The sequence below is a fragment of the Podarcis filfolensis genome (assembly GCF_964270895.1).
Source record: "Podarcis filfolensis genome assembly, chromosome: 7".
Lineage (NCBI taxonomy): Eukaryota > Metazoa > Chordata > Lepidosauria > Squamata > Lacertidae > Podarcis > Podarcis filfolensis.
Genome location: NC_139603.1, coordinates 5110341 through 5134471, shown reverse-complemented (window position 1 = coordinate 5134471; position 24131 = coordinate 5110341). Strand labels below are relative to the sequence as shown.

Here is a 24131-nt window from a genome sequence, read left to right as displayed (position 1 = left end):
TATTGCATCCTAGCATTGGTTGAATTGTACTTCCAACACATTTATTTCCTGTTTGATAAATGTGACGAAGCCACAGAAGTGTCATGTACCATGAAGAAACAAACTTATACAAGTGTTCCTTAAGAGTCACACTAATTGTTTCACTGATCTGTTGTTGCAATTAGTTGTGAACAGGGAATTCCATAGTTTAACTATGCATTGTATGAAGAAGGTCTTCCTTTTATCTGTTCTAAATCTCCCAATGTTCAGCTTCACCCAATGGCCACAGGCTCCAGTAATATGGGGGAGGGGGATCTTTCTATTCATTTTCTCAACATCATTCATAATTCGATACAGCTGTCTCACTTCCATTCTTGTATTTTATCTAAACTAAATTTCCCTACAGAAGTTGTTGCACCCATTAATCATTTGGGATGCCTTTTTCTGTGCTTGCTGTTATTTCACACAACTTTTTATGAATCCTCCAGAGAAGCCACACACAGCCCAAAATTATACTACAAATAAATAGGAAGCATTCATGTTTTATGCTTTCTTCAGTTAAGTTGATCATAACAGGACAAATAAACTGTGCTTTGTGTGAGTGAAAAAGTACAAATCCTTATTTTTAATTGATGAGGGATGTATAAATAACTATATATTTATGGTGACACGCTAATACCCCACAGGAAGATTGAACACTCCGTGCATGCATGCTTACATTTCCTTTAATTCCAGAGATGAAGACTCACTCTGCCATTATTGCACACCTCAGAATTTATGCTGCGTCTAGCATTGCAACTTAAAAGCTATGTGTAGGGAAAGTTCTTCACAATCAGGACAACGGTTGCTAACACTGTAATTTCATTTTCCTGACCCCTTTATATAGTAAAATGAAATAAAAATATGAGTTGTATTCCTATAAGGTAAGGCTGTTTCTGAAAGCAAAGCTTACCTGCTCACCAACCTCCTCTTTGGCACTGGCATCCCCACAGTTGCCATCCACAAGAACCACCTGAGAGCTATCATTGCATAGCAAGTTTTCTGCCACCTGGATATGGGATTTCGGGAAAGAGATCTGCTCTTTCCTCATCTCTGACGATAGGCAGAGTTGGTAGGAATAAGGTAAAGTTCCTTCTTCATAGTTTGGTGGAAATATGACCTGCGCCTTAGAAAAAGCATTAGGTTCAAAGCATTGGAATAATTTGGGATTTCCTGATTGTCGAAGTTTCATGACAATGACCAGTATCACCGTCAGGAGGAATAAAAATGAGATCAATGCCAAAGCCAGCACCAAGTAAAACTGGAGGTCTGAATGATGCTCTGTGTCACTGGATTGCCTAGTCATTTCTGGAAGTGCCTCTTGGAAGTTCTCAGCAACCACGAGGTTGAGGACCACAGTAGCTGAGAGCGGAGCCTTCCCATTGTCCTTCACCAAGATCACCAGCTTCTGTTTCACAGCATCCTTCTCCAGAAGGGCTCGTGACGTCCTGATCTCTCCTGTGTGGGTCCCAATGGTGAAGAGGGCCGGCTCCGTGGCCTGCAGCACTTGGTAGGAGAGCCAGGCATTGTGCCCAGAGTCCGCGTCCACAGCCACCACTTTGGTCACTAGGTAGCCTGGCTCTGCCGAGTGAGGAACCATCTCAAACAAACCAGAGCCCTCAACACCCGGGACAGGATACAGAACGCGGGGGCTGTTATCATTCTGGTCCAAAATGTACACCCACACGGTGGCGTTGTTGCTGAGAGAGGGAGAGCCGCCATCTTGGGCCTTCACTTGGATCTGAAACTCCCTGAATTGCTCATAGTCAAAGGAGCGCTGTGCATAGATAGTTCCCGTCTCAGAGTTGATGGAGACGTAAGAGGAGAGAGGCAGCTCCTCCATGTTGCTGTTGAGGATGGAGTAAGTGATACGTGAGTTGCGGTCCAGATCTGGGTCCAAGGCTTTGATGGAGAAAATGGAGGCACCTGAGGGATTGTTTTCTGGTACAAAGACACTGTAGGTTGATTTTTCAAAGGCAGGGGGGTTGTCATTGATGTCTGAAATCTGCAGGGAGATGGTTTTGTTGGAGGAGAGAGGGGGGCTACCTTTGTCAGTGGCCGTGATTGTGATGTTGTATCCTGAGGCTTTTTCTCTGTCCAAAGGACTGTCTGTAAGGATTTTGTAGTTGTTCTTAGATATTGATGCTATTTTAAATGGTACATTACTTTGTAGATGGCATGTAATTCTTCCATTTTCTCCAGAATCCCTATCCTTTACATTGATGAGAGCAATTATTGTTCCAGAAACAGAGTTTTCTGATACTGGGGTGGATAAGGAGGCCACGATGATCTCTGGAGCATTGTCATTCTCATCTAGAATCTTTATTTCAACATTACAGTGAGCCACTAAACCTCCTCCATCTTTTGCTTCAACTGTCATAGTGTATTTCTCTGTTTCCTCAAAATCAAGAGCTTTCTTAATTATAATTATTCCACTTTGTGGATCTAGACTAAATTTCTCATAGACTTTTTCTGGGACTTTACTGAATGTGTAACTGATCTGACTATTTGAACCTTCATCCCTATCAGAGGCTTTTACTTGGAGTATGGGGGACCCCGCAGGGGAATTTTCCCTCAGGCTAACTGTATAAACTTCTTGAGTGAAAACTGGTGGGTTGTCATTGGCATCTGTGATGTTAATCCATATCTGGGCAGTCCCAGTTTTTCTGGGTTCACCTCCATCAAGGGCCGTAAGGATCAACTGAAGGGAGTGTTCGCTTTCCCGATCCAAAGGTTTCTGCAGCACCAATTCTGCAGATTTATGGCCATCCAGATTATGCTTAATTTCTAATATAAAGAACTGATTTAGGCTTAACTGATAATTTTGGAGAGAATTAATCCCAATATCAGGATCTTCAGCTTTCCCAATATGAAATCTGGCACCTAGCAATGTGGATTCAATTATTTCAAGTCTAATATTGGCTTCTAAGAATTGTGGGGCATTATCATTAATGTCTTGGATTGCTAGAGTTACATGGAAAACATTCAATGGATTTTCGACCACAGCTTCAAAATCAATAATGCAGTGTGTGCTCTCTCTACACATCCTCTCACGATCTATCCTCTCATTCACATATAGGTTTCCATTTTCAGCATTGATAGTGAAATATGGCTTTTTACCTTCAGAAAGGATATGCAGGTTTCTGTTCTTCAGGTCTCTGGCATTCAATCCTAGATCCTTGGCAAGATTTCCCACCAAAGATCCCTTTGCCATCTCCTCAGGGATGGAATAGTGAACCTCTTCCAAAACTGCTCCACAGAACAAAGATGAAAATATCAGAAGGGTAATATGCCTTCCTGATGTTTGAAAGCTCTCTCCATGAAGGATTCCTCTTCTCTTCATTTTCCTCTTCTCTTTGATGAGCACAGGATTTCAGATTTCCACCAAGACAGGAGATATTTTTTTGGCCAGTAAAAAAAGAACTGGATCCTTTGGCTTAATTTGTATATGCTGCAGTGTTTTCTTGTTTTCCAGCTGAAACGTTTGTTGCAGCGTCTGCTGGTTTTCCCGATGTGCAGTTTGGGACAAAGAGATCTCTCTGCAGAAAGCATCAGTGGAACTTCAGCTGCCCTTGGATTGCCGCCTTGTCCAACAGTGACACTGTGAGTCTGAAGCAGAGAACTGCAATCTTTTCCCAGTGATTTTTCTTCCCTAATTCATGACATTACATAGTAGTAATTTTAAGTAATGACTCAGACCATATTCTCATACAGGTTTTCTGAATATGCCTGTTGGAAAGTGTTATCTGTTCACCATTACAATAGGTTAAAAGGAATCAGCTTCAAATTAATATTTGCAGCAAAGAAAAAGCAGTAATGAATTTATAGCACTATTTCCACTATTTCTTTAGAAAAAATCAGAATAGCAGACTGCAGTATGGGAATGATATTGTTGTTTATAATAAAAGACTTTTAAATAAATTAGAAAAATATTGTATTAGGTATTTACAGGCTTCTTAGACTGTGTGTGGAAAGCCTAAGGATGTATCTGAAAATTGTGTTTATCCTTACATAATTTCACTGAAAATAGTGCCACATCTCAAGTCCTATTTTGTCACCTTATGCCCACACGATTTCTGGTCTGTTTGTGTAGCTTTCTCCTTCAACAGATGTACTGTGTCAGTATTTACCTTTGCCATTTCCCCCACCTGCCCTTTTGTCCAGTTACGATAGACACTTTGCTGATTTCATTTACTTTGTGTTGTGTGCTTTTTACCTTACACAACACCCCAGTTACTTCACAATATCACAGATATGGGTCATCCCCTCTACATATGCAAACAATATGGAGACCCCTATTTTGCCGGCGGGGAGTGGGGGTGGGACAGGACAACCAGAAAGCTACTCAGAAATCACTATGGTCCTTTCAGTATTTTAGGAAGCTGCATATTGTCTCCAGCTGTTAATGCAACTTCATTTAATCAAGGAACAAAACTACATAAATAAGCCCTGGGTGTTATATGCTGAACCTCAAATGTTCTGAGCTTTCCCCTCCATTTTAAAACTTCTTTTTCTATGTTTACGTGGTAGCTGAGCACACTGCAATTGTCAGTCATGGTCCTGTCCCCTAATTCCTTCCAACAGCTAGCACCAACCCTGGCAAGAACACTCCTCCATCCTCACATCTGCCCTACTGGCCATGAGCCCAGCAGGGAGTTGGAGGGGGTGGTTCATTGCAGGCTTAAATGACTCAAGTACCTGCTAAGATATCCCACAATGCTATGATCAGAAATACAGTTATCCATCGATTCATGCATTCATGTCATGTAAGCAGCATAGCTAACATGTTGGTAGAGCAGTTCAAGAATTCAACATGCTTCATGTATATTGAGCTGGTCTCATGTAAAGAACAAAACTGTGAACCAGGAATTCCATGGTATTAATTTTGCCTCTGACAGGAACTCACTTATATAAGAATTATAAGATAATGTGTCAAATCCAGACTTCATCATACTTAAAGTAGCCCGACTTAAATAAAATTGACTTAAATTAGTCTTGCTTGACTAACTTGGTCCAAGGATAACTAATTCTGAATCTGACCCATTATATGCAATGCCCTTTGAAACATATAAATATTATATACACGGTAACTATCATTATTATTGTCTAAATCATGAGGCAGACATACATGACGCAGGCAGTGCAATCTGGCAGGTAGCATTATTGAAAAAACTGACATGGAAATTGAAGACAGCAAGAGGCCAGGGGAAATATCATAACTTTTATGCAGTCTTGGATGACTTTATAGATTATACAAACAATGAGGCCTGTGGCAGAACGGTGCCTTGGCATAGCTGTCAACTTTCCCCTTTGCTTGCGAGGAATCCTATTTTCATCTGCTAGTCTATCACACAGAAACATTGCACACAATTCTATTTCATAAAAACATAAGAAAAGCCCTGCTGGATCAGGCCAGAGCTCTATTGAGTCCAACATCCTTTCTCCCACTGTGGCCAACCAGATGCCTCTCAAAAGCTCTGCCCTTGGTCCACAGTCAGAGGTGTCTGCTACTAGACATAATATAGCCAACATGACAATGATTTTTTTCTAACCCCCCTTTAAAACCACCCAAGTAGGTGACCATCATTGCATCTTGTGGTAGTGATTTCCATTGTTTGTTTGTTTAAATAAGTAAATTATTTAATAATGGTTTATATAAAAACCAAATGGCTGGGTATACAATTATCATTAAATTCCTATTATGAGCTCAAATAAAGCATATGGCCTTCATAAAGGTCCAAATAAAATATGTGGGTCTGCATTATCTTGAACTTCATTGCACCAATAAATTATGAAAAAACACACAGAAAGTTATCAGACTGCCTCCCCTCTCTGATTCTTACTGTATTAATTAGTTGAACCATTGATAAAATATTCCATGCTGTAGTAATCCATTCCCCTAAAGCTGGTGTTCTTAGCCCCTGCCCTCAGTTATAAAAAAAGTTGCTCTGGCCACAGACAGTAACTGTTGGAGTAATTATCTGTCTTCTGTTGTTCTAAATCCTTAAAGTAATCATATAAGAAAATGGAAGGATCCATTGGCAAAGTGTATCCTCTTATTCTTTCAATTTCCCTTATCATGTCCACCCACAAATTCTTAATTTAGGGACATGTCTCCCAAATATATTGCACCCTAGCATTGGTTGAATTGTACTTCCAACATATTTATTTCCTGTTCTATAAATGTGACGAAGCCCAGAAGTATCATGTACCATCAAAAAACAAACTTATACAAGTGTTCCTTAAGAGTCACACTAATTGTTTGCTGCCATATCCATTTTCACTGATCTGTTGTTGCAATTAGTTGTCAACAAGGAATTCCATAGTTTAACTATGTATTGTATGAAGAAGGTTTTCCTTTTATCTGTTCTGAATCTCCCAATATTCAGCTTCACCCAATGGCCACAGGCTCCAGTAATATGGGGCAGGGGGATCTCTCTATTCATTTTCTCAACCTCGTTCATAATTCTATACAGCTGTCTCACTTCCCTTCTTGTATTTTATCTAAACTAAGTATCCCTACAGAAGTTGTTGCACCCATGGATCATTTGGGATGCCTTTTTCTGTGGTTGCTGTATTTCACACAACTTCTTTTTATGAATCCTCCAGAGAAGCCACACACCGCCCAAAATTATACAACAAATAAATAGGAAGCATTCATGTTTTATGCATTCTTCAGTTAAGTTGATCATAACAGGACAAATAAACTGTGCTTTGTGTGAGTGAAAAAGTACAAATCCTTATTTTTAATTGATAAGGGATAATACCCCACAGGAAGATTGAACACTCAAGCTGTATGCATGCCTACATTTCCTTTAATTCCAGAGATGAAGACTCACTCTGACATTATTGTATGCCTCAGAATTTATGCTGCATCTAGCATTTCTATGTGTAGGGAAAGTTCTTCACAATCAGAACAACTGCTGTTAACACTGTAATTTAATTTTCCTGGCCCCTTATATAGTAAAACAAAATAAAAATATTAGTTTTATTGCTATAAGGTAAGGCTGTTTCTGAAAGCAAAGCTTACCTGCTCACCAACCTCCTCTTTGGCATTGGCATCTCCACAGTTGCCATCCACAAGAACCACCTGAGAGCTATCATTGCATAGCAAGTTTTCTGCCACCTGGATATGGGATTTCGGGAAAGAGATCTGCTCTTTCCCCATCTCTGACGATAGGCAGAGTTGGTAGGAATAAGGTAAAGTTCCTTCTTCATAGTTTGGTGGAAATATGACCTGTGCCTTAGAAAAAGCATTAGGTTCAAAGCATTGGAATAATTTGGGATTTCCTGATTGTCGAAGTTTCATGACAATGACCAGTATCACCGTCAGGAGGAATAAAAATGAGATCAATGCCAAAGCCAGCACCAAGTAAAACTGGAGGTCAGAATGATGCTCTGTGTCACTGGATTGCCTAGTCATTTCTGGAAGTGCCTCTTGGAAGTTCTCAGCAACCACGAGGTTGAGGACCACAGTAGCTGAGAGCGGAGCCTTCCCATTGTCCTTCACCAAGATGACCAGCTTCTGTTTCACAGCATCTTTCTCCAGAAGGGCTCGTGACGTCCTGATCTCTCCCGTGTGGGTCCCAATGGTGAAGAGGGCCGGCTCTGTGGCCTGAAGCACTTGGTAGGAGAGCCAGGCATTGTGCCCAGAGTCCGCGTCCACAGCCACCACTTTGGTCACTAGGTAGCCTGGCTCTGCTGAATGAGGAACCATCTCAAACAAGGCAGAGCCCTCAGCACCCGGGACAGGATACAGAATGCGAGGGTTGTTATCGTTCTGATCCAAAATGTACACCCACACGGTGGTGTTGTTGCTGAGAGAGGGAGAGCCGCCATCTTGGGCCTTCACTTGGATCTGAAACTCCCTGAATTGCTCATAGTCAAAGGAGCGCTGTGCATAGATAGTTCCCGTCTCAGAGTTGATGGAGACATAAGAGGAGAGAGGCAGCTCCTCCATGTTGCTGTTGAGGATGGAGTAAGTGATACGTGAGTTGTGGTCCAGATCCAGGTCCGAGGCTTTGAGGGCAAAAATGGAGGCACCTGAGGGATTGTTTTCAGGCACAAAGACACTGTAAGTTGATTTTTCAAAGGCAGGGGGGTTGTCATTGATATCTGAAATCTGCAGGGAGATAGTTTTGTTGGAGGAGAGAGGGGGGCTACCTTTGTCGGTGGCCGTGATTGTGATGTTGTATCCTGAGGCTTTTTCTCTGTCCAAAGGACTGTCTGTAAGGATTTTGTAGTAGTTCTTAGATGTTGACACTATTTTAAATGGTACATTACTTTGTAAGTGGCAGGTGATCTTTCCATTTTCTCTTGAATCCCTATCCTTTACGTTGATGAGAGCTATTACTGTTCCAGAAACAAAATCTTCGGGAATTGGAGAAGATAAGGAGGCTAGAATAATTTCTGGAGCATTATCATTCTCATCTATAATCTTTATATCAACATTACAGTGAGCCACTAATCCACCTCCATCTCTTGCTTCAACTGCCATAGTGTACTTCTCTGTTTCCTCAAAGTCAAGGGTCTCCTTAATTGTAATTGTTCCACTTTGTGGATCTAGTCTAAATTTTTCATAGACTTTTTCTGGGACTTTACTGAATGTGTAATGGATCTGACTATTTGAACCTTCATCCCTATCAGAGGCTTTTACTTGGAGTATTGGGGACCCCACAGGGGAATTTTCCCTCAGGCTAACTGTATAAACCTCTTGAGTGAAGACTGGTGGGTTGTCATTGGCATCTGTGATGTTAATCCATATCTGGGCAGTCCCAGTTTTTTTGGGTTCACCTCCATCAAGAGCTGTAAGGATCAACTGAAGCGAGTGCTCACTTTCCCGATCCAAAGGTTTTTGCAGGACCAACTCTGCATTTTTATGGCCATCTAGACTGTGTTTAATTTCTAATACAAAGAACTGATTTATGTTTAACTGGTAGTTTTGAAGAGAATTAATCCCAATATCAGGATCTTCAGCTTTCCCAAGGAGAAATCTAGCACCTGGCAATGTGGACTCAATTATTTCCAGTCTAATATTGGCTTCTAAGAATTGTGGGGCATTATCATTAATGTCCTGAATTGCTACACTTACATGGAAAACATTCAATGGCTTTTCCACCACAGCTTCAAAATCAATAATGCAGTGTGTGCTCTCTCTACACATTCCCTCACGATCAATCCTCTCATTCACATACAGGTTTCCATTTTCAGCATTGATAGTGAAATATGGCTTTTTACCTTCAGAAATGATATGCAGGTTTCTGCTCTTCAGTTCTCTGGCATTCAGTCCCAGATCCTTGGCAAGATTTCCCACCAAAGACCCCCTTGCCATCTCCTCAGGGATGGAATAGTGAACCTCTTCCAAAACTGCTCTACAGAACAAAGATGAAAATATCAGAAGTGTTATATGCCTTCCTGGTGTTTGAAAGCTCTCTCCATGAAGGATTCCTCTCACCTTCATTTTCCTCTTCTCTTTGATGAGCACAGGATTTCAGATTTCCACGAAAACAGGAGATTTTCCCCAGTAAAAAAAGAACTGGATCCTTTGGTTTAATTTGTATATGCTGCAGTGTTTTCTTTTTTCCAGCTGAAACGTTTGTTCCAGCGTCTGCTGGTATTCCCGAAGTGCAGTTTGGGACAAAGAGATCTCTCTGCAGAAAGCATCAGTGGAACTTCAGCTGCCCTTCGATTGCCGCCTTGTCCAACAGTGACACTGTGAGTCTGAAGCAGAGAACTGCAATCTTTTCCCAGTGATTTTTCTTCCCTAATTCATGACATGGCATGGTGGTATTTTAAAGTAATGACTCAGACCATATTCTCATACAGGTTTTCTGAATATGCCTGTTAGAAAGTGTTATCTGTTCACCATTACAATAGGTTAAAAGGAACCAGCTTCAAATTAATATTTGCAGCAAAGAAAATGCAGTGATGAATTTATAGCACTATTTCCACTATTTCTTTAGAAAAAATCAGAATAGCAGACAGCAGTATGAGAATGATATTGTTGTTTATAATAAAAGACTTTAAAACAAATTAGAAAAATATTGTATTAGGTATTTACAGGCATCTTAGACTGTGTGTGGAAAGCCTAAGGATGTGTCTGAAAATTGTGTTTATCTTTACATAATTTCACTGAAAATAGTGCCACATCTCAAGTCCTATTTTGTCACCTTATGCCCACACGATTTCTGGTCTGTTTGTGTAGCTTTCTCCTTCAACAGATGTACTGTGTCAGTATTTACCTTTGCCATTTCCCCCACCTGCCCTTTTGTCCAGTTACGATAGACACTTTGCTGATTTCATTTACTTTGTGTTGTGTGCTTTTTACCTTACACAACACCCCAGTTACTTCACAATATCACAGATATGGGTCATCCCCTCTACATATGCAAACAATATGGAGACCCCTATTTTGCCGGCGGGGAGTTGGGGTGGGACAGGACAACCAGAAAGCTACTCAGAAATCACTACGGTCCTTTCAGTATTTTAGGAAGCTACATATCGTCTCCAGCTGTTAATGCAACTTCATTTAATCAAGGAACAAAACTACATAAATAAGCCCTGGGTGTTATATGCTGAACCTCAAATGTTCTGAGCTTTCCCCTCCATTTTAAAACTTCTTTTTCTATGTTTACGTGGTAGCTGAGCACACTGCAATTGTCAGTCATGGTCCTGTCCCCTAAATCCTTCCAACAGCTAGCACCAACCCTGGCAAGAACACTCCTCCATCCTCACATCTGCCCTACTGGCCATGAGCCCAGCAGGGAGTTGGAGGGGGTGGTTCATTGCAGGCTTAAATGACTCAAGTACCTGCTAAGATATCCCACAATGCTATGATCAGAAATACAGTTATCCATCGATTCATGCATTCATGTCATGTAAGCAGCATAGCTAACATGTTGGTAGAGCAGTTCAAGAATTCAACATGCTTCATGTATATTGAGCTGGTCTCATGTAAAGAACAAAACTGTGAACCAGGAATTTCATGGTATGAATTTTGCCTCTGACAGGAACTCACTTATATAAGAATTATAAGATAATGTGTCAAATCCAGACTTCATCATACTTAGAGTAAGGTAAAGGTAAAGGGACCCCTAAACATTAGGTCCAGTAGTGACCGACTCTGGGGTTGCGGCGCTCATCTTGTTTCACTGGCCGAGGGAGCCGGCGTACAGCTTCCGGGTCATGTGGTCAGCATGACTAAGCTGCTTCTGACGAACCAGAGCAGCGCACGGAAACGCCGTTTACCTTCCCACCGGAGCAGTACCTATTTATCTACTTGCACTTTGACATGTTTTCAAACTGCTAGGTTGGCAGGAGCAGGGACCGAGCAACAGAAGCTCACCCTGTTGCGGGGATTCGAACCGCCGACCTTCTGATCGGCAAGTCCAAGGGTCCGTGGTTTAACTCACACTGCCACCCGCGTCCCGCTTCATACTTAGAGTAGCCCCACTTAAACAAATTTGACTTAAATTAGTCTTGCTTGACTAACTTGGTCCAAGGATAACTAATTCTGAATCTGACCCATTATATGCAATACCCTTTGAAACATATAAATATTATATACACGGTAACTATCATTATTATTGTCTAAATCATGAGGCAGACATACATGACGCAGGCAGTGCATTCTGGCAGGTAGCATTATTGAAAAAACTGACATGGAAATTGAAGACAGCAAGAGGCCAGGGGAAATATCATAACTTTTATGCAGTCTTGGATGACTTTATAGATTATACAAACAATGAGGCCTGTGGCAGAACGGTGCCTTGGCATAGCTGTCAACTTTCCCCTTTGCTTGCGAGGAATCCTATTTGGAATAAGGGAATTTCTCTTGAAAAAAGGGAAACGTTGACAGCTATGTGCCTTGGCCTAGCACAGTTTGGTGTGCATGAAGCACATATTTTATTTTATTTTTCCTCCTTCCTCCTTGCCTTTGTATAATCCCTGCAGACCAGCACTGCTGCTGATACAATATATGTTTATAGTTGTGGACAACAGTCAAAGAGATGGAGGTTATTACGTACCATTTTGTTTTTGTTAAGATTGAAATGATTTTAGAATATACACTTTAGCAAAGCTCTGTGGAGTATTTGAAGATAACTCTCTGGCTGTATGTAGTTGTTTCATTTTTGTTTTAAATAAATTTAAAAAATAAATAAATGCACAATTCATGTCTTTAACAAAATATCCCACATTATCTGTCCGCCTTTCAGACAGTTGTTTAGAAAGAGCTTTAATGCAATGTGGTTTCACTTAAAGGAATATGGGGGCTGGAAATATCCACAATCTACTCTAGAAGGCCAGTCAGTCAGTCAGTCAATCAGTCAGTCTTGACTTGACTTTTTTTTACATCACTCATGCAAGAACACACATGCCTATTAATTTTACAGGCAATGTAAAATGGAGAAGGAAATAAAGCATAATTTACAGAAACCTCTCAAAAGTGTATGTCTTTAAAATCTATTGCTTAAAATTTTTTGCTAGTAATACTAATAACAGTGATAGTATTTTCTGCTATATAGCAAGGTGCCCTCCTTTGATTCTAAAGCCAAAATTGCTGCCCCCCCCAAAGCCAAGTAATGTGAAAAACGAAGTTCTTTCCCTCACTTTATTTAAGTTAATGAAAGTAGTTGAAGGTCAACTCCTCAAAATACTAGTTGTTCAAATGACAACAAGATAAGTTCTACCAGATAGTTTCAAGGGCATGGCTTGAAGCTTCCGTATGGATGTGTAGCTTCCCCATGGAGTGAAAAGGACGCATCCTGATTCATGAAAGCCAAATGATGTAAGAGCCAAACTATTCATTTATATGATGAAAAACAAAAAGGCAGTCACATTAGCTGGATAAAAAGCACTGTGACAATGTCACTAATGGCAAAGAATGATGGATAATGGCATTTAATTTCAGAAAACAAACCTTACCTGTTCTCCATTATCTACTGCAGAATCAAAATTGTTTCCTACATTGCCTGTAAAAGGCACAGCAGGTTTCTCACTGCTAAGAATATTCTCTGCAATCTGTATATTTGGTGTCAGGAAGGTAAACTCATTCTTCCTGGACTCAGAAGACAGACACAGCTGGTAGGAATAGGGCAAAGTCCCATCTTCAAAGTTGGGTGGGAAGATGGCACCATTCTTGGAATGGGGAACAGGACCAAAGCACTGTAGGAACCTGGGATGCCCTGATTGACGGAGCTTCATTGTAACGGCCAGAATCACAGTCAAGAGGAACAAGAAGGAGATCACAGCTAAGGCCAGGACCAAGTAGAACTGCAGGTCAGACTGATACTCTGAGCTGCTGGGTTGGCTCTTCATTTCTGGAAGGGCCTCCTGAAAGTTCTCAGCAAACACCAGGTTCAGAGTAATGGTGGCCGAGAGAGACGGCTGCCCGTTATCCTTCACCATAATGACCAGTCTCTGTTTCACAGCGTCTCTCTCCACAAAGGCCCTGGCTGTCCTGATCTCTCCAGTATGAGAACCAACCGTGAAGAGTGCTGGCTCAGTGGCCTGAGTCAGGTGGTAGGAGAGCCAGGCGTTGTGTCCAGAATCTGCATCCACGGCCACCACCTTGGTGACAAGATAATCTGCCTCGGCCGAACGAGGCACCATCTCAAACAAGGCTGAGCCCTTGGCCTCTTGTGAGGGGGACAGGATACGAGGACTGTTATCATTCCTGTCAAGAACAAACACCCTGACGGTCACATTGCTGCTGAGAGGGGGAGAACCCCCATCTTGGGCCTTCACTTGCAGCCGGAACTCTCTGAATTGTTCATAGTCAAAGGATCTCTGGGCATAGATGGTGCCGGTCTCAGAATTAATGGAGATATAGGAGGAGATGGGAAGCTCCTCAATGTTGCTGTTGAGGATGGAGTATGTGATCCGTGAGTTCTGATCCATATCGGGATCAGAGGCTTTGATGGTGAAAATGGAGGCACCTGAAGGATTGTTTTCTGGCACATAGATGCTGTAGGTTGATCTCTGAAAAGCAGGGGCATTATCATTGATATCTGAGATCTGTAGTGAGATTGTTTTGTGTGTGGAAAGAGTTGGAGTTCCTCTATCAGTGGCTGTGATTGTAATATTATATGCAGGAGCTCTTTCTCTGTCCAGGAGACTGTCTGTCTGGAGTTTGAAGTAATTGTTAGATGAGGGAAGAATTTTGAAGGGTAAATCATCCTGTAAATAGCAAGTGACCTTTCCATTATCTCCACTATCTCTGTCATTTACATTGATCAGAGCAATAACAGTTCCTGGCAGAGAATCTTCAGGAACAGGGCTGAACATGGAGGCTAAGGTCACCTCTGGGGCATTATCATTCTCATCAAGCACAGTTATTTCAATGTTGGATTGTGCCACCAATCCACCACCATCTTTGGCTTCTACTGTCATGGTATATTCTTTAGTTTCCTCAAAGTTGAGCAGTCCCGTAAGAGTGACTATGCCATTAATTGGATCCAAACTGAATTTCTTGTGGGTGTTTGCTGCTATGTTGCTGAATTGATACCTTATCTGAGCATAAGAGCTTTCGTCCTTATCTGAGGCTACAACCTGGAGCACAAGTGACCCAACAGGAACATTTTCAGGTAAATTGACTTTGTACACCTCCTGAGTGAAAACAGGTGGGTTGTCATTGGCATCTGTGACATTAATCCGTATCTGGACAGTCCCAGTTTTTCTTGGTTCGCCGCCATCCAAGGCTGTAAGGATCAAGTGAATAGTCTGTTCACTTTCTCGATCCATAACTTTACTTAGCACTAATTCTGCATATTTATTTCCATCTTTTCTCTCCCTTACTTCCAAGGTGAAGTACTGGTTGGAGCTCAGCTGGTAATTCTGGAGAGAGTTCAACCCAATATCAGGATCTTCTGCTTTCCCAAGGAGAAATCTGGTTCCTAGAACAGTTGATTCTACAATCTCCAAGTTGGTTATATCACTGAGGAACTGTGGTGCATTATCATTAATATCCTGTATAACTATTGTTATATGGAAAACATTTAAAGGATTTTCCATCACCACTTCAAAATTTATAAGGCAGAGTAGAGTTGTGCCACATATTTCCTCCCTATCAATTCTGTCATTCACATAAAGGTTTCCATTGTCTGCACTTATACTGAAATACTGCATTTTGTTCACAGAGGCAGCATGCAGATTGCGCCTTCCTAGATCTCTGGCATTCAGTCCCAAATCTTTGGCAAGATTCCCCACAATCGAACCCTTTGCCATCTCCTCAGGGATAGAATAGCGAATCTGCTCTGAGGCAGCCCAGCAGGAGAAAGGCAAAAATAAGAGAAGCAGTACTTGCCTTCTGAGTGTTCTGCCATCCTCTTCCTGCCTTTTGTCCATCCAGATCACTGAGAAATTTTCTGCCTCCTTTTCTGCAGCTTGTAGTGACCAGTTCAGTTTCTCAATAGCACAGAGGAAATCTCTGTAAGTAAATATAAACTGCCTTCCTTCTTAGATTGTGAGGATTGGGAGCCTTTTCCTTTTTTTCAGGCAGACTGCAACGCCTTTGTGTTTTTCTCTTTGCCCAGTCTGTATAGAACTGATGAAACACTCACTTTGGAGGAGAAGCATAGCTAGATCTCTATCCTTTTTTCTGGCACCACACTGGCCAACAGTGACACTCTGAGGCTCAGAGAGAGAATTGCAAATGTTGTTTTGTTATGAAAATAAAAAGCAGAAATACTACCAGTATGATCATATCTTTGTGTTCCAGGAAAAAGGACAACTGAAAGAGCCAGATATTTGAGAATGCCCTCCTTTGGCTCTTTTGGAATTAATACTTCGTTGCTTTTTAGACTCACTTTTTAGATTCTTTCATTCTGGCCAGTGACTTTTAATGTCTTGGAACTGCTACTGTGACTATGAAGAGAACTTTCAAACTCCATGGTCAGGCAATACCTTCGTTATTGCCAACAAAAATGCCACGAATTCTAGCTCCTGAAATTGTCATACCAGAAATTTCCAGAGATGTAGTACTTTTACAATTCAGTTTGCAGAAGTATTTATATTTTCTCAGTCAGAAGCTCATACTTTATTTGGACACTTCTGCCTGACCAGAGATGTCTCTGTGTAACCTTTTTTGGGGAAATGAATAGCGTTAAGGCTGGAACTAGATGTTCTTTCAAAGGATGTGTGGCTGGCATCAAAAGCAGCAGTTCTGTGTCTCCCTCTCTCACCAAAAGAACTCAAAGTAAAACAAAAGGTGTAACATGATGCCATTGCTTTCAAAGCTTCACCACCCATGCATGTGGCAACCAATGAAGTGAGGAAAATTGCAACAAGATTGACTAGATGTTACAGATTAGAGAAAAGGAGATGTGGGGTTGCTGCTTTTGGCATTGGCATATATCCTTCTGCACAGGACTGTCTCAGATGGGCATTGAGGGCAAGGCAGGTTCTAATGCTAGTGGGACAAGCAGCCAATAAACCCAACCACCCATGTATGTACTTCTCTTACTTTGTGACCTTACCAAATACTTGTGTCAGTGACATTGTCTGCATATCATACATACAGGCTGCAATGTTCCCCTGGCTTTGCCACCTTAGCATTATGGAGGATCATGAGCAATCCAGACATCCTAAAAACTATGCTGCTGTACAGTTCTAAGATGAGACACCAGAGAAGACCACATTTTCCATCAAGTGGCTCTTCTCGGTCTCATGGAGAGATCGTTCCCAGCTATGTTCCTGGAGATCCTTTAGCTGGAGAGGGTAAGAATTGAATCTGGGACCTTCTGAGTACAACAAACTATAGAATTCCACCACTCAGCTATAGAATTCCAAATGTGGGGGAGTAGAGATTATTATTGGTCACCTGTTTATCCCACTTTTCCTCCAAGAAGTTCAGGGCAGCTTAGAGGTATGTGAGTGTGGGATCATTCCATTTTATCTTCTCAACAACCCTGGAGAAAGGCCAGGCTGAGAGAGATGTGACCAGCGCTGCCCAGTGAGCTTCTTTTTGGATGAGTAATTATTTGAACTCAAGATTCCATGGTTCAACATTCTGTCCATTGCACCACAGGCTTCAAATATAGAACCTCTCAAAGCTGTCATACTTAAGCATTGACACAATACACTTATTATTAAAACGTCTACTTATGTGAAACATATTCTGTTCATACTTGAGATACTTTTTCTAGATATTTCTCATTCTTTTCTTTCTCCTAAACTGGTAAAAACATAAACTGAAATCACTATGCATAGACTGCTGGTTAAAGATAATATACTCTGTCACATAAAGCCAAATTCCTATAACTAAATATTTAATATTATGGAGAATCAAAGACTGCAATGAAATTGGTTTACAAACAGATGACAGTAGGTCCCGGTTCACATGTGCATATTTATCATTTGATGACTGCAGCATCTAGTGTGAACACAGATGTCACACCACAAATAAAATGGCTGAATGTTCTGAAACAAATCCAGCATATCAGTTCAGCTGCCAAGTGATCAAACTGTGTTCACACAGTTAACAAGTGATGTAGTTGTTCACATGAACTAGCCCTAGATTTTATACTCAAGGTGTGAAAGCACATAATTAACTCCAAAGGTTTGCATACTTCTCAATAAGATTCGATTAATGCAGTTGTTGTATAATGACTGTAATGTTTTAATTTAGCATGTTCTAAAGCTTCCCAATCATCTCAAACTCCTGAACTGTCTCAGGCTTCCATTGGGAAAATACAGCTGATGAGTTTTGATCATATTATGGGTCTGTCACCATATGTGGGGTTAGAAATGAATTTCCCCATCCACAAGAGTGGTGAGTGATAAAACCTGGGTATGGTCCTCACTTAGAAGTGTGTGTCATCTAAGAACTAGGCATACATTATACTTCGAACAAGGCAAATAAATGCATAATATTGTTTTGATCTCAAATCTACTTATATAACAACTATGAAATAGTTTTTCTTGTCAAAGAGAGTAAGCAAACATTCACTCTGATTCTTTCTTTCCTGGGGGACTCTGACAAATACTTCTTTTGACCAAGAGAAGTCTAGTTTTTATGGGGAAAAGTGGTGTGCTTGTTGTATGTGTGGCATAGGTATTTTCAAATACCAAAAACTATAAGTTTCTGGTAAAGATAAAATAATATGAGTGGAAGAATGTTCTTCCAACCCCCTCTTCATAAAAGCACATAACAATTAATAGCAGACATTATATTTAAAACCTCAGACCCCAGATCTGAAAGGGATAGCTCACCTGCGTATTGGCTGAATCTCCATTACTGCTATTAGTATCTTCAGCAATGAGGAAGGGATCCTTTATTTCACATGTATCTTTATTGCTCAGCGTATTGGAATAATTTGCCTTAGAAATATTAAACTGACTTTTCCTTGAGTCTGTGGTGAGTGAAACCTCCTGGCAGTAGGAGTGCAGAAATGCTCGGACTCCATCAATTCCCACAAACTGCGAGACGGGAGCCCCACTGAAATTCACACTCCCCGACTCAAACATTTGAGAATTTCTCCACCTGTGCAACTTGATGGCCAGTAACACAAGGAGGAAAGTGAAGAACAAGCAGGAAACAAAAGCCACTGCAAGGACCAGGTAGAAGGTGAGGTCAGATGGAGGCTCTACAGGAGCTGAGATGCTGCTCAGGTCTGAGAGGACTGCAGGGATGGCGTCAGCCAGCACCACAGTCAGAGTGGCTGAAGCAGAGAGAGGTGGCTGCCCATTGTCCTTCACTAAAACCACCAGGCTTTGCTTGAGGGCATCTTTCTCCAGAAAGAAGCGGGCTGTCCTGATCTCTCCCGTGTGCAACCCCAGAGTGAAGAGCCCTGGCTCGGTGGCCTTGATCAGCTGGTAGGAGAGCCAGGCATTCTGGCCAGAGTCCGCATCCACGGCCACCACCTTAGTGACCAGGTAGGCTGGCTCTGAGGAGCAAGGGGCCAGCTCTATCCCTGTGGAGCCATCAGTGGGAGGGGAGGGGTATAGGATTTGGGGAGCGTTGTCATTCTGGTCCAGGATGAAGAGAGTCACTGAGACGTTGGAGCTGAGTGGTGGAGAACCTCCGTCCCTGGCCTTGACCAAGAACTTAATCTCCCTCATCTCCTCATAATCAAAAGAGATCAGGCCATAGACAATCCCAGTCTCAGAGTTAATGGAGAGGAAGGAAGATACTGGGGAGTCACTGATGTTGTGCTCAATGATGGAATAAGTGACTCTGGAGTTCTCTCCACAGTCTGGATCATCAGCCTTCAAGGAAAATATGGAGGCCCCTCTTGGGTTGTTCTCCATTAAATAAGAAGTATAAATGGATTGCAGGAAGTGTGGAGGGTTGTCGTTTGTGTCTAAAATCTCAAGTGGAATAACAATCGATGTGGAAAGTGGAGGGGTCCCGTGATCCGTGACTGTGACAGTGATGTTGTAGGCTGCCACCTGCTCTCTGTCCAGGGCTCTTGCTGTCACCAAACTGTAGTAGTTGCCATAGGCTTTTGTCAGTAGAAAGGGGAGGTTGCTGGGGATAGAGCACGTGACTTCTGCATTCTCTGCCGAATCCTCATCTTGCACATTCAAAAGGGCTATTGCAGTCGCTGGTGGAGAGTTCTCAGGGATGGAGCTGATAAGTGAAGTTATTTCCAGTTTGGGTGCATTGTCATTTACATCAGTAACAAATATCAAAAGTTTAGACTTGTCAAAGAGTTCACCACCATCATGGACCTGGACCTCAATTTCATGAAGTGTAGACTCCTCGTAGTCTAAGCCTCTTGCAAGCGTAATTACCCCAGTTTGTGAATTCAAATGGAATATTTGTGAAGCCCTTTCTGTGATCTTTCTGAATGAATATTTCAGTTCCTTGTTGACACCTTCATCCAGGTCAATGGCTTTTAATATAACCACTGTGGTACCAACAGGAGTATCTTCCCTAACGCTTACTTCATAGCTATGATGGCTAAAAACTGGTGCATTGTCATTAGCATCTAAAACTGTCACTTGAATCTGTACAGTTCCTGTCCTGACTGGATCTCCCCCATCATATGCTGTGAGGACCAGATTATGAATAGCTTCCTCTTCACGGTCCAAAGGCCTTTCCAGTACCAATTCAGTGTATTGTCTACCATCAACTGCCTCTTGCACATTTAGGGAGAAATGGCTACTGTTGCTGAGTTTGTATCCTTGAAGGGTATTGGTGCCCAAATCTAGATCCTGAGCTTCATCGAGGGGAAAGTGGGTTCCGGGTGCTGTGAGTTCACTCATTTTGAGCTCCAGTTTCTCTGAATGGAAGGTGGGAGCGTTGTCATTAATATCTGTGATTTCCACTTCAGCACCATATACTTTCATTGAATCCCCCACTATGGTATCAAAATTCAAGACACACTTTTCCACTTGTCCACAGAGCACCTCTCTGTCTATTCTCTCTGTGACGTACAAATGACCACTCTTATAATTCAAAGCAAAATACTGTGTCCTACCTCGAGAAACAATGCGGACTCCACGGAGTGAAAGCTCTTTTAATTCCAGCTTCAGGTCTTTTGCGATGGGCCCCACGAAAGAACCTTTTTCTGCTTCTTCAGGGATGGAATAATGAATCTGCCCTGTAACAGCTTGCCAAACATGAACCAGAATGAAACAAAAGACAGCTCTCCTTCTGCAATCCTGGAAAAAGGTTTCCATTGCCAGTTGTACTTCTGTGCCAAGGTGAAGATCCTACTTCTTTGACAGAGTGGCTATATTTTAGATTTGTCTGTATGTGACTGAAATTCTTAATATATACACACAGACAACACAGATATCTCTATTGCCTGTATTTAAAATACAGATTTGATTTAATATAAGATCCTCCAGTTGTTCAGATTCCGTACGTGTGATCTCTCTTTCTGCATTTTCTGCAATGAAGCGGTTGGATGGGAAAGTTGAATCTCTTACTAAATTGTTCAGCCTTGGTTGGTAAACAGCGACACCCAGAGTCCTAAAACGATAACTTCATCTTCTTGGTGCTTTCTGAAATGCCATTTTCCTTCCTGATACATCATTCTTCCATTTCTCATCCTGATACATCAGCTGCAAGTACAGTAGATGACTAGATAAAAACTCCCACTCCATTTGTGTGACATTTTGTAGCAATCCAGGTTCATGATTGAATCGCATTTCTGACCATGGAAACTGATTGTTCTCTGCTTATAATCATTATCCTGCTATCGTAGGCTGTTACTCTCCACACAGTCTCTTGGAAGTTGGACTATGGTAGACACTGTGACGATCTTGTCTGAAATATCATGAAATATGTTTCCCTGATATTTTCTGGTACTTTAATAAGCATTTTTTCTGTTCGGATTTTAAATAATGTGGAATCCAGCTAGAAACTCATGTGTATATATACATGCACACATGTGATCATAAATCTTTTCTGTGCTATCTAGAATTTAAACCAACTCTCTTATAAAAATAGATAACTCTTAAATTATGGGAATAAAATAATGATAAAATATGTTTCCAAAATATTTATTTTAAAAATGTTTATGCCACCCATGCCCCCAGATTTGCTCAGGGCAACTTTATCTCAATAAATATAAGGATAAGGTAACAGGAAGGGTTGTGCCCATAACATACACATTCATATGCACATTAACTCAAGGCCGAATACATGGTACCGGTGCATTAAAATAGTATGTGTGGACCCTGTGACTTGGATCAGTGCCGTGATGCAGGGGGTACCTAATTGGGCCTCATTTCCCCCCAACATGTTGCTTTGGGTGATCTGCACTGAGGTTATGGCACAGAGAAAAACATTAGACCCGCCCATTCTCATGTTGTGGCCCTGATCAAAATTAGAAAACCTTCACGACTCCTTCTACAAAGAAGAAAATTATATCAGGATCACCAAATGCAGAGCTCCTATGTAACAAGTAGTTTATCTCTCAGAAGATCCACTGCGTTCAAGCATAGGAGTGTGTGTGTGTATGTGTAGAAACACACACACACACACACACACACACACAGATAGAGAGAGAGAGAGAATCCTGAATCCTAAGAATTGCTGAATCCTATTTTAAACAATAGTGTTTTTCTGATTGAAATGTTTACATGCAGTCTCAAACAGGGCAGAGCACTACAAATAAATACAAAAATGGATTTTAAAGGACTCCTAATATTTTTTGTATTATAATTATATTTTGCCTTTCCTCCAATGAGCTTACATGGCCCCCACCCCTCTTTTCTCTTCACAATAGAAATGATGTTGGTTAGGTTGATAGGTCAGTGACAGGCTCAAGTTCACCCGGTGAGCTTCATGGCTGAGTGAGGATGTTAACCTTTATCTCCCCAATCCTTTCACCTCCAAACTTTCAGAATTTTGTGGGAGGGATTCAAGCACACAATTAAATTGGACTGAAGTGCTTTGCTGTCACTGCACAATAAATCTGTTTGTAAAAAATGGGACTTTTGTGGTTAGGCAAGTGCTAGGGAAATGCACTGGAAAGAGTGAGGTGAATGAATGATTCATGGGAAGATGTATAAATGCTGCAGAAACAAATCAGGATCCATGCTCATTGTCACAGAACCTCCCTGCAAACAAATCAGAACAAGCGTGCAAGAAAGATATAGTCTAACCTTCCCAGTAAGCTTTGTGCAAGTAAATCAGAATAACTTCTCAATAAACAGGTTGTCTCAAGGGGCCCCTAGTTCAAAAGTCAAACTGCTATACCACAAGAACTTTCTTTCTATAAGCACTACTGTTAAGTTGTGGGTGAACATATCAGACGACACAGCGATTCTTCAAACAGCTCTTGTTTATTCCGAGGCCAGAACAGAACTGAACTGAAGAGCTCAGTCAGCCTGCTTATATAGAGCTCCAGTACAACGTTACTGTAGCAACTTTCTAAAACTGTCCAATCACTGAACGTCACTTTCGATCCTTTATTTGCATACAAACTATCCAACCACTGAACGTCACTTTCGATCTTTCATTTGCATAACTATCTACAGTGTCCGCCTGCTGGCTCAGGGTGAGAACTTCAGTACATAACAACTACATTTCTAGGAGCTTCATGTGACATCAAGCATGTCTGTAGCAATGTGATTCTGTCAAGTGTTTAGGGGAAAAAACAATTTATCTTATACTGTGTTGTGATGCTAAGCATGACATGAATTATCCAGTTCTGATTTTGTCACATAAAACAGCATCAAGTATTCTCAAATTCTCTGCTTCTCTGAAATCTTTATCATCTCTTTCTTTCTAAACTGGTTTGAAAACTGATTCTTTTTTCCTTTTTTTTAAAAAAATCATAAAAGTGTAGAATTATAGCAAATGATTCGAAATGAGTGACCAAACTAATTCAAAAATATGGAGAAAATTACCACCACCCTATCTCTGAAATAAGTTAAGAAAAATGCTTTGCCGAATGTTTGGAATATGCATCCACCCTCATCCAGCAACAAAGTATCCACACACAGATAACTGGATCTGAACCTGAATGCCCACCCTAGCTTGTCAGTGCTAAGTTAGTTTTTGCCTCTTTCCTCACCTGATCATTTTGTTTGGGTAGGAAGTTATTTGGTTAATGTGTGGAATCTTCAAATATTAGATTCCTCTATCCAAAATCTTAAATGGCACAGCCCAAGATCACAGAAGGGTGCTGATTGTTTCAATTCTAAGTTGAGGATTGGGAATTTGAGCAGGTAGTGACAAGCTGTAAGAACAAATGAAAACTGAAGAGATTGCTAATTATCTGACTATTAGGTGTATAAATAATTCCTCTAGTATTCATTGCAATTAAAGGTGAAAGAATATTGCAGTATCAAATGGCAGACATTGTAAAGCACCCCAATTTTCATTGCACACAGGGGTGCTATGAAATGATATCATAAGATGTGAACTAAGTGGGTGGGATCCAAAATTATTTATCGCTTCCTCTTCCTTCCTCCTTCTCCACTCCCGTCACTTCCAGACTGTGACATATATGCACATTTATCCATCTTATTAAGTATCCATATAGATGGCAATATATAGATCTGTAAATAAGTAACTGCAGAGCACGTCTATAATGACAGTAGGATTAGTCAGAATTAATATAGATAAAATGATTGCTTCATTAAAGTTGAAGCAACTAGAAAAACAAGGACTATTTAGCATCTGTTATAAAAGAAATTATATTTCTTTTCCT

At 41.1% G+C, this 24131-nt stretch overlaps 3 protein-coding genes across 3 annotated transcripts; all 3 read right to left on the bottom strand.

Annotated features, from left to right (window-relative positions):
• Positions 1-713: 713 nt before the first annotated feature.
• LOC310767371 (protocadherin gamma-B4-like) lies at positions 714-15312 on the bottom strand. The gene is made up of 2 exons (XM_083624241.1): positions 12934-15312; positions 714-3391 (listed from the first exon to the last, which is right to left on the bottom strand). Exons 1-2 carry the CDS (start codon positions 15241-15243, stop codon positions 896-898), a joined length of 4806 nt encoding a protein of 1601 aa, XP_083480367.1. The 5' UTR covers positions 15244-15312; the 3' UTR covers positions 714-895.
• LOC310767501 (protocadherin gamma-B5-like) lies at positions 7013-9821 on the bottom strand (the record flags this gene model as incomplete). The annotated part of the gene is made up of 1 exon (XM_083624541.1): positions 7013-9821. Exon 1 carries the CDS (start codon positions 9476-9478, stop codon positions 7013-7015), a length of 2466 nt encoding a protein of 821 aa, XP_083480667.1. The 5' UTR covers positions 9479-9821.
• Positions 15313-18189: 2877 nt separating the features above from the next.
• Positions 18190-20643, bottom strand: LOC310767370 (protocadherin gamma-A4-like; the record flags this gene model as incomplete). The annotated part of the gene is made up of 1 exon (XM_083624240.1): positions 18190-20643. The coding sequence occupies one exon, from the start codon at positions 20641-20643 to the stop codon at positions 18190-18192; it is 2454 nt and encodes an 817-aa protein (XP_083480366.1).
• Between the last annotated feature and the right edge of the window lie 3488 nt (positions 20644-24131).

Excerpts from the sequence above, each read along its gene's own strand:
- LOC310767371 (XM_083624241.1), bottom strand. The coding sequence starts at position 15,243 with ATGGCAAAGGGTTCGATTGTGGGGAATCTTGCCAAAGATTTGGGACTG. Across the intron at positions 3,392-12,933 it reads ATGGAGAACAGGTAAGGTTT|AATCCTGTGCTCATCAAAGA; the intron begins GTTTTCTGAAAT and ends GTGGAAATCTGA.